This window comes from Hipposideros armiger, unplaced genomic scaffold, assembly GCF_001890085.2.
Source record: "Hipposideros armiger isolate ML-2016 unplaced genomic scaffold, ASM189008v1 scaffold_29, whole genome shotgun sequence".
Classification (NCBI taxonomy): Eukaryota; Metazoa; Chordata; class Mammalia; order Chiroptera; family Hipposideridae; genus Hipposideros; species Hipposideros armiger.
In genome coordinates this window covers 6,669,149-6,680,307 of record NW_017731379.1, presented here as the reverse complement: position 1 = coordinate 6,680,307, position 11,159 = coordinate 6,669,149, and the positions used below count along the sequence as shown (strand labels likewise).

General features: G+C 43.9%; 1 protein-coding gene across 1 annotated transcript; it reads right to left on the bottom strand.

Annotated features, from left to right (window-relative positions):
* Positions 1-341: 341 nt before the first annotated feature.
* On the bottom strand, positions 342-4,081 carry LOC109379755 (regakine-1-like). The gene is made up of 3 exons (XM_019636628.1): positions 3,930-4,081; positions 1,137-1,251; positions 342-716 (listed from the first exon to the last, which is right to left on the bottom strand). Exons 1-3 carry the CDS (start codon positions 3,997-3,999, stop codon positions 593-595), a joined length of 309 nt encoding a protein of 102 aa, XP_019492173.1. The 5' UTR covers positions 4,000-4,081; the 3' UTR covers positions 342-592.
* Positions 4,082-11,159: the final 7,078 nt, after the last annotated feature.

The window sequence follows — 11,159 nt, the reverse complement described above, 5'->3', positions numbered from 1 at the left end:
CTCCTGAATATAACTCTGTCCCTATCATTCACTATTTAAATTAGTTGATGCTGAAGTGTTTAGAACAGCACCTGACACATACTAAACACCATGGAGTATCTGTAAAATAAAAGAAATACCAGAGGGTTGGCCGAGTGACTCAGTTGGTTAAGAGCTCGTTCAAGAGTGCAAGCTCTGAGTAACAGGGTCGCCGGTTCAATTCCTGGCCCGAGCTGAGTTGCCACTGAGCTGCCAACAGGTGGCAGGATAGCTCAGCTAAAAAAAAAAAAAAAAGAAAGAAAAAGAAAGAAATACCAGGCTGGTTTGCGAGAGAACAAATTTAAACAACCAAGTTCCCTTTCTATAGCACAATTTTATTTCAACAGGGTGGCTGCAAAGGGAAGACAGATGCTGTCTGAGGACCAAAGCATCCTTAGGCCCCAGAGATGGGGTTTCATGGCAAAGCTTCAGGAGAAAGCAGAATTTATCAGAGCATGAGAGCACAGAAAAGCAAGCATGGGCCTCAGTTTATTCCAGGACAATGCCCGGGACCATGGGGCTAAGAGAGTTGGCTGGGGAGGGAAAGTAGCTCTGTGGCCCCTTCTCCTGTTCCCTAGGCTGTGATGGCTCCACTGCTCACAGTTGTCTTTGGACTCCGGTCCAGTAATTTGATGTACCTCTGCACCCAGGCTTTACTGGGGTTGGCACAGATTTCTTGCCCTCTTTTGGTAAGGAAGCTGTGGAAAAAGAAGATGAAGATGAGAAACTGAGGGTCAGCAGGCAGGAGGGGATCCCATTCCACCACCCCATTCTCTTCCCAGTTTGAAACTCCTCACCCCTCTCTCTGCCAGATGTGGCCCCTTGCAGAGATAGACCCCAGCCCTACACCCCACTCTACTGCCACCCAGTCTCTGTTGTTTCCCAAGGAGTCAGTGAAGGACCCACTGGGAAGCCCCACTTTCCTTCTTCCCTCCTCTTTCCCAACCCCTCTCTATCCACGGGGACCAACTCCCATCACCTCCAGCTCAGGAAGAGAAGTCCCCAGGCCACTCCTCAGCAGCCTCCGCTTAGAGTCCCAACCCCCTACTTCTCTCTCCCAGGCCCTACTGGTTCTCATCATTTGCACCCCCTCCCATCGTTTGCTGGGTTGTACTTACATGACTGCTGGTTTAGGGCACTGGGTACCGGTTCTGTGATAACCTTTTACAACACGGAATGGGACCATTCGAGAGATGTAGCTGAAACAGCAGCGAGCCATGTTGTTATCTGGTCCTGCAAGGTAGAGAGGACTGTATGATGCCAAAACCTTCTCTACAAGGAAGCTTAGACTTGTATCTTTATTCTGGAGAGAGCGCATCGGGGAGGGGTGAAGTGGGAGAAAGAGATAAGGCAGGAGCCCCCAGGGAGGAGTGTGGCCTGGCCCCTCTCTGGCAGCTCTTCTTCCCATCTCTTAAATTATCCTCCTCTCATACCTCTTTTCTTTCCCCGCTGCCAGCCCCTTTTGACCTCTCCCTCTCTCAGACCCTCCTCCGGGCTGGGATGTGACTCTATGGCCATAGAATTTCAAATTTCTTTCAGTCTTCGGGATTTGGAAATAAGAAATCAGAATTCCTTAGAATTCTCAAAATCATAAATTATTCTTTATTTTTCATAATACTTTGTTTTCATGTTTTTAAATAATAATGAGTGATGATATAGTAAACAGTGAATCACTTTTGCATGATAGGGTTGTACTAAAAGTTTCAGAGGTTTTCTGTACAAAAATTCAAGGTTTGTTATTATTATAATAAATGTGACAAGATTGTATATTCAGTAACATGTTGAAGGCTCTCCAGCATATATAGACAGTCAATAATGGAAAACATGACAAAAAGAGAACATTAAAACAAAATAAGTGGCCAATAAAAATCATTTAAAAATTGCAAAAATGCTACAACTATCTAATAGTTAAAATACTTCAAAGTTGGAGATCCAAGATGGCGGAGTAGATAAACGCTGCGCTTGTCTTCTGTGAACACATTAGAAGTACAACTAAACTATAGAACAATCTACCTGGAGAACCATCTGAAGTCTAGCTGAACAGAAGTTTTATAACTAAGAATATAAAGAAGAAGCCACGTAGAGTGGCAGAGGGGTGGAGACGCAGAACAGGCCAGTCCCAAACCCTCATGTAGTGGTTTAGAATTGGGAGGGACATACAGGAAGAGACTGAGTTATGTGGCTGCAGAGCGAGGACTGGTGGAATAGTCGCCATTTTCCCTGTGTGGGGTCCTTCTCCTGTGCAGCTGGCAGGCACGTGCTGTCTTTCCTGAGTTGAGTCCTCCCACTATGTCCATGGCCAAATCTGAATTTGAATTGGTCTAGTGAGCTCTACATGCTCCACCCTGGTACATTAAAATGGCAAATAATGTTGATGGGGCAAGCAATGTGCATATTGATTTATATGCCAATGATTGTTTTGTCCAATAAAGGCCTTATTACCCTCATGTAACACATGAAGAACCCAAGGTTCAGGAAGCCTAAATGAGGCAGCGGAGGTCACAAGCTGGTCAGGGTAGAGCTTCTAGACTGAGGCTCCCCAGAGCAGAAGTGTTTTTGTCCACCGCTGTTTTCTAGCATGTTGACTGAATGGGTGACACCGAGTAGGCTTTTAATATATATTTGTTTAATGAATGAGTGAATTCAGTTTAAATCTATGTCTTTCTGACTTAAGCCAGCTATTTCTCTATTCTTTTTTGCTGTTCTCTGGAGAAAAGAAAACAGCTTCCCTTTGCTAGGTTTCTACTACTGGTCTGGCTTACTTCCTGATGTGGCTTATCTCCATCCCTCACAACAACCCTCTGAGAAAGTGTTACTTACCCCATTTACAGATGAGAAGTCATACAGTGATAACTGGAATTATGGGAAAGAATTAAGGAGCTCTCTAGCTAGTTGAAGTAAAAAAATTCCTGGGAAACAGCTCTCATTCCTATTCAATGAGAGGTCCAGGACCTAGCATTTTTCCATCTCTGAATTTGGTAGAAATTCAGCTCAGGAGAGTAGTTTCTTGCAAAGTCTCCTTCCAGGACCCCTGCTGTGCCACTTTCTCCTCTGACTCCAGCCCTCTACAGAGAGGCAACCATGCCTGTTTAGGAAAGTAAGGACAGTGAGCTGGGAGTCAGGACATCTGGCATCAATGCCTGCCTCTTTCAGAGCCACCTGCTACTTCCTCTTCATGTATCCCAGATATTTATTGGGAGCTTACTATATGCCAGGGGCGGCTGTGTGCCATATACACAACTGGACAAATCTTATAGGGGCGGGGAGAGAGACTGGTGTGGGGCCCTCAGGCTCAAATACCCTCTGTAAGCCAGGCAGACAGCAGTTGGGTGTGGCCTGGCAGTGCGGACTCCTGAGACCTGCGGAGTGTACCCCCATCTAAAGGGGACAGAGCCACCTCAGTTCCAGTCAAAGTTTATCTTGTGGAAACTTGGACTCAGATCTGTTTGGTCTTTCAAAAGAAATGGCAAATATAGATTGTTAAATGTTTTAAAATGTTTCCATTTTTAAAATGGTAGCCACCAAATTCAAATATTGTAAAACCCTGCCTAAACCATGAAGACAGCTTGATCTTTTGCAGTTTCCTCTCCAAGCCCACGTCTGGCTCTTCTATAACCCCAGGAGGTGGCTGAGCAGATAGCCTGAAATACTCTGAATTAGCGTCTCTATGCTGGGTACCCAAGGGCCAGGGGCTCCAGATTCAGGGGTAGGTTTTCCTCTTGCTAGAGGAGAGAGAAGTGAGTCCTGTTCAGGAATGGGGAAAGAGAGGCCCCTGGTAAAGATGCTGTCTGTTTTTCAAGGACCCCCCCAGGCAGCTTTCTCTGGACTACCCACACCTCTTCCCTGCAGCTCTCTGCCTTTTGCTGCTGTGTTCTCTTTGTTCAGAGGGATGAAAGGGTCATGTGTCTCACCTTCATTGGCCTCAGAGTGGAGGGCGGCAACCGTGAGGAGGACAGCCAGGGGAAGTAGGCTGACCCTCATCCTTCTGGTAAGCGACTATCTACAGGAACAGGGCTGGACTGAGGACTCCTGTGTTCTCTGACTTCTGGAAGTCTAGGCTCTGAGCCTCTTTTATAAGAGGTTGCTGGGCAGGAAGTCACAAGATACAGACATCCAAAACTGCATGAGAGTTTTGTTTCTTCAGAATTGTGACTGTTGACATATCTAAAATACGAGAACTGGGTGAATTTATTCAAAGAAAAGAAGAAGGCGGAGAAAGATCTAGGTTTCACATTTGGCTTGCATCTTGAGGATGGTGGTGGAGGAAGCCCAGAGGCCGAGGGCTTTGGGGTGGAAACTGCCTTCCTTTCCTGCCCCTCCCCAAGCAACCTGGTTAAGCCTCCTCTGTAAGCCCATCTTCAGGTGTGGACCTTGAGTTCAGAGGTCTGGGTGACTGTCTCAGGTTCAGCAACTCCAGGGCCCAATAAAATAGGGATGTGGGAGTAACATGCTATGTCCATCCCTAGCACAAGGCCTGGACTCAGGTAGTGGGGGCTGGGGATAGGGAGAAGGGTCTGGCGGGGATCCTGTGATGGCTGGTCTTTACCAGCCAGGATTGGACTGGAATCCCTCACCTAGGTTGAGCTAAAGGCCCCTGCCCCCTGCCCAGCACAGGGAGTTTGGTCTGATCCTTAGCACCCAAGGATGGTGCACAGGGCTCTTTGCTCAGCCAGGACTGCTTTGGAGACTGGGGCCCAGGGACAAGTTTCCTTTGCCTTGAGCTGAAGGAGCCAGAGGCAGGGCAATGAGGCTGTGCCTTGTGATTTGGGCTAGGGCAGGATGCAGGTGATTTCCTCCTTTCCCTTCCCTGGAGGTGACTCAGGGGCAGTGACCACTGACACAGCCCCTGGGAGGCATCATTCACAGTGCTGTGATCAGATCTGTGCCACCTGGAACGCAGCTCCATAGAATACAGTTATATCTTGCCACCCTCGAGTGTGTGCTGCAAGGTCTCTGCACAAATGGCTTGGTGACTGGGAGGTGCTGCAACCAACCATCCTGGTTTGCCTGGAACAAAGGGGGTTCCTGGGATGTGGGACTTTCAGTGCTAACACAGAGATGAATTGGCCACCCAACCTCACACCCAGTTCAGATTAAGCACTTGTGGTTTTCTTTTTTCAATATTTTTTGATTGTAGTAAAATACACGCAATATAAAATTTACCATTGTAATAATTTTTAAGTGTACAGGTCAGTAGTATTAAGTGTATTCATATATTTGCATCCATCACCATCATCCATCCACAGAACTTTTTTCATGTTGAAAACTGAAACTCTATATCCACTAAAAATTAATTCCCTAATCTCCACTCTTCCCAGACATTGTAAATCATTATTCTACTTTCTGTCTCTATGAAATTGACTATCCTAGGTAGCTCATATGTAAATGGAATCATACAGTATTTGTCTTTTGATGACTGGCTTGTTTCACTTAGCATAATGTCCTGAAGTTTCATCCATGTTGTAGCATGTGTCAGAATTTCTTTAGTTTTTAAGACTGAATAATATTCCATTGTATGATGCCTATTTTGCTTATCCATGCATCTGTTGATGGACAGTTGGATTGCTTCTACATTTTAGCTGTTTTGAATAATACTGCTATGAACATGGGTGTACAAATATCTCTTTGAGACCCTGTTTTCAGTTTTTTTGGGTATGTACTCAGAAGTGGGCTTGCTGGTAAATCTGTTTTAAATTTTTTGAAAAACTGTCATACTGTTTTCCACAGAAGCTGTACCATTTTACATTCCCATGAATGGTGTGCAAGAGTTCCAATTTCTCCACATCTGTTTTTGTTTAGCATTTGGTAGTAACTATGCTAATGGGTATGAAGTAGTATCTCATTTTGGTTTTTATTTAAGCACCTATGTTTTTATCAGTTTTATATAATGGGGTTCCATGTAAGTTGGTTTGCAAAGAAAATGTCCTACTAAAAAGAAAAAAATTAAACCCTGTTCTAAGGGAAATAGTAGGAGCTTTTGAGTTAGTCAGAGGCATTGGTTTTAGTCCTGAAATCCACCACTTATGAGCAATGGGACCATTTGAGTAATGTAATTCAGCTTTTAAAGTTAGACGTGGTTATTGAAAGGAATATGTAACATAAACGATTTAAGTGGGTGAAAGCTTCCTTATGTGTCCATATCAAGACCTTCCTTGGGGGTGCTGTTCATTCATTCAGTAGATGTTTATTGAGCGTTCACTGTATGCCAGGCACTTTCTAGGCCCTGGGAATGCAGAGACAGACAAGGAAGGCAAGGCCCCTGCTCTGTAGGTGCTCACAGTCTAGTGGGGGAGACAGACAAATAAGGAAGTAGGAGATGAAGTTAAAAGCAGGGAAGAAAATAAACCAGGGTGATGTAATAGAGAGAGCCTGCGGGTTAGGTGGACGTTTTTTGATAAGCTGGTCAAGGGAGCTCATTTGGAGAGGGTGCCATTTCAGCTGGGACCTGCTTGTAGAGATGGAGCCAGTCACACAGATCAGGAGCAAGTGTGTCCCAGGTAGAGAGAATAAGCAGGGCAAAGGGAATGGGCTTGGCGCATTTGAGGGACAGACAGAAGAGTGCCTGGAGAGAAGGGTGTGAGGGTGAAAGTGACTGGAGATGAGGTCTGTTGTCCAGGTCCTCTGGGTCTGCTGACTCAATGGTTTGCCTCACATTTAACCACCATCTCATTCACATGGGAACTGCAGATGGTGACAAAGCGAGCCAGTGTGTCTCATATGCCAGTGGGGCCCTGGGTAGCAGGTGGGTGGATTTAACATGAACACTTGTCAGTTGCTTTCAGGGAAAGCAAGGGAGAGACGACCATGGATCCGTCCCCTCTCAGACTTCACTCTCCCTCTTCTAGACTGATGGAGAGGGTCTCAGCTGCCTGCTTTCTCCCAACAAGTCAAGAGCATAAGGGAGAGAAATCATACGTAGATGGATGTCTCTGATGGCTGTCTTTCTCTTCCCTGCAGACAGTGGGCTACTGTGTGTGCACAGGAAGCGGATAGTGGCCGACAGTGGCCCTTGTTCCCTTGGCTAGCAGAACATTAGATGTGAGGGGTGCAGGGGACACACATGGGCAGGAGGATAGAAGAAGCTGACTTGACCATCGCTTGGGTCTCTGCTAACTCCTGGGCTCCTGAATCAGTTACTGAAGACACTGAGTCATCTGTCTTCCAAGCAACATGCACCCTCTTTCTGGAGCTTCAGTCTTGCTTGGCTGACTCTACTTCCCCTATTCAAAGAAGGACTGGAGTGGGGGAGGGGGACTTGGGCAAAGATTAAGGTTCAACGTTTTTTTTTGTTGTTTCTGCACACTGGCACATACAGCAATGGCGCTGGCTCACAATCGATTGTACATTAGTTTCCTGAGTTTTACTCTTTCCTGGCTGATCCCAGGTGCTTTGATTAAATGTTGGAGATCAGATACTTTGTCTATAGCTCTTCCCAACCCACCCTTCTTCAGATTGATGTCTGTGGTCCCAAAGAGGGAAGTAGGTCAGCCCAGCCTGACTATCTGTAGTTGCAACCATGCTGACTTGCAGTGACTACTTCCTTTTGAAAGTGCTAACAAAGGATTTCTTACCAAGAATTGCATAGGTAGAGAATCTTGCCCAGAACAGAGAGGGCTGCCCATTCTCAAGTTTATGGACTCCATCTTCTTTTCCCCTCTTTCCAGTAAAACTTGTTGCTGTTTGCTTGTCTTCAATATTTTACAACCCCTCTGCCTCCCAAGAATCCATGATTATCTGTCTCTACTGTATGTTGTCTCAACCTCTACAAAGGACTTCATCCAAGCAAGGAATGAAATGCCATACACTCTACCTACCCATGTTGGGCTTCAATCTCTTCTTCACTATGGGAATTAACGACTTTTCTAGACTGTAATGGACAGAGAAGGGACAAATACAAATAGGAGAGCAAGTGTTCTGCTTGTCTCACTTCAGTTAACACTATTCAGTTAACACTCTTAGTTCATTCATTAATTCACTCATTCACTCATTCATTTATTCTATAAATATTTATCAAATGCATGCTATGAGTTGAGCGCTGTTCAGGCCATGAACAAGATTTAGCCGTGAGCAAGATGCACAGAGTCTTCTGTGAGTTTAAACAAGCAGTAAGCCTTTGGCACTTTCTTCTTAAAACAAAGCAAGGCAAAACAAAAGCGTTGATGATTTATTATTTAAAAAAACAACACTATGAGAAATTTAGAAATACTTAAGCAAAAAGAAGTAAGCAGAAATCCCCTGTGATCCCACAGTAACATTTAAAAACGTATCTTTGTCTTTTTTCTCTGCATGCTTTCTCCCTAGATGGGACCATACCAGAACAGAAAAACAAAAAAGTTCAGAAGGTCACTTTTTGAAGTTGAGTACATTTTGCTTTTTTTTCATTTGTAGCCTTCTTATGGGTGTATGTATGTGTGTGTGTGTGTATGTGTATGTGATCATGTTTATTAAGGTATAGTTTAAATACATATAAAATTGACCATTTTAAGTGTACAGTTTAATGAGTTTTGACAAATATATAGTCATGTAACCATCACCACAATAAAAATTTAGAACATTTCCATTACTCCAAAAAATATCCTTGTGCCCTTTTTGTAGTCAGCACCTTTCCTTATCCTGAGTCCTTGGCAAACCACTGATCAGATTTCTGTCCGCATAGTTTTACCTTTTAAATAATATTATGTAAGTGGGTGTATTCTATATGTAGTCTTTCAGTCTGGATTCTTTTGCTTAATACTATGCTTGTGAGATTTATGCATCTGTCAGTAGTTGGCTCCTTTTTGTTGCTGAGTAACATTCCATTGCGTGGATATATAGTCAGCTCTGCTGTAAGGCTTATTTAGAAAATGTGAATTTATTCCAATATGATCAATATATTAGGAAACAATTTGAGCATAATACAAATTCCTCCATTTGCTTACATATGATTTTATCTGTGAAAAACACTGGGTGAACAAGGCTCACGGGAATACACAAAACACACACCTTTCAAATACCTACCAGCTACTTCAGTTCACCACACATGTTAGGAGCCACATCCAACTGCAAGTGAAGTTACAGCTTTCTTTCTGATTTCAGATTACCCTTCTTCTACCACTTCCCAATAACTTGCAAGCTACAACCCTTCTAACTCACTTCCACAAACACACTTCAGGTCTTTTTCAAAGTAAAGTGCCATCTTTATTGTAGTATTTATGTTAGCTGTGTAAATGTGTAAAACTGTGCTACTATTTTTATTAGATTCCGATTTTTTAATGTGTCCCTGATGAAGTGTGAGTGTCGTGCCTAATCTCATCTTTCCCTTAGCCCTGTGGTTTTTATTGCACAATTTTGCATTGTACAGTGATTTTTAGTAATGCATGTGACACGTTATAACAGAATTGACCACAGTTTGTCTATCCATCCACCACTTGATGGACTTTTGGGTTTTATTTTGAATAATGTTTGGGGGTATTTTGAACAAAACTGTTATATACATTTGCGTACAAGTCTTTGGACAGAGATGAAAATAGTGGAAAGTCAGAGGTGGCAAATGTAAACGTCCTGATGAGCATGGAACCTTGACCGTGGATTTGGCATGGAGTTCACTCTTCATTTGTACCCCAACCCCCCAGCTACCTGTTGTATTCAGTGCCACCAGGACGTTTATTTTCAATTCTAATAGTAGTAAGCAAGGACAATGGGGAAAGGGAAAACATTCATTTGTTTTAGAAGCAAAATTATGATGTTAGATATATTTAGGTATGCAATATACCTGTTATTTTCTTATTAATATGTTCTTGATGTTAAAAAATATTAACCCTTATATAAGCTGTGTACATATTTCCTAAATTGGGAAGTAGTTGAGGATTTCCTATGTAAGTTGCTGAGTTCTGGTGTAATCTTATGAGTGATTATTCTCTTTTCCTTTCCATTTGAAATTTTGTGTGTAACTTACCAAGATGCTGATTAAGATTTATCTTGTTGCAAAGAGCTGTTGCATCATTCCAAAAAGTCCATGCCACGTGTCCCCTCCAGAAGGGCCATCCCCTGGAGATGGATGGCTTATACTTCTCCCCATCGCTCCAGCCTATCAAAGCAGGAGATTGAAGAAAGGCTGAGAGGAGAGTAGGGAAGGGAATATTATAGCTTCACCACTCCCATAAAGGCAGCTTTATTTGTAGAGATTGGGGGTGCCATCAAGAAAAGAGGGAGTCGTGAGCGGCCAGCAGCCGCAGTGAGCGGCCGTCCAGAAGCCGGCGACTGATCTGCCTCACCCTGGAAGAGCGCAATGATGGTGCCAACTTGGGCCAGTGAAGCAACATCCTCCACAACTAGACTGAAGAACAAAACGACAGCAACTTGTCTGNTACCTATATATAGGCAACTCTAGACCATGAGGAACTGGAGCCTGGGGATGGCCAGAGGGGAAGCTCTTGCATGATGTCATGTTATGAGTTACACATGCCAGGGTCCCCGAATCACACTGAGGTTCAGGGCATATAAGAATTGTTCAGTTGCTCACTTTTGGGGGCTGATTATGTGGAAACGTTTGGAGAGTGAGAAGATACTAATGTCAGAGCTATTAGTACATGGAGAGATCTACAGATTGATTCCTCCCACAGAGCAGATATGCTTGCTACAGCTCTTCTGACCATGTAGGGTGACATCTTTGGTGATGTCACAGCATCCTGGGCACAAAGTCACACTTCAACCACACCCTGGGTAAAAAGGACCATTACACCATGTTTATCAGAATGCTTCTAAGGAAATGATTAACCAATGAAGGGAAAGCCAGGAGTTGTTATCACCAGGGCACCAAGCTTAGCTGGTTCCTTCTACCATGAACAGCTCTATCTATGAGCTGCACCATTTCCTTTCCCCTTCCTCAGAACAGACACATCTAATGTTTGTCACAGTTGTTTCGATTGCACAGATGTGACATATATAATGATGCCACAGAGTCTTAAGTAGCCTGAGCCATGTTTGATGCAGACCCAGATGGACAGAATGGAATTGGGGAAGACTAGGCTACAGGTGTGACAAGAGTGAGGAGGTCAGCTTTTTAATCACTGTTTTATTCATCAAACATTCTCCAAGTCCCTACAATATACCATCACTAGGTTTAACAGTAGGGCAAAGAAAGGAACACGTGGTAGACATGG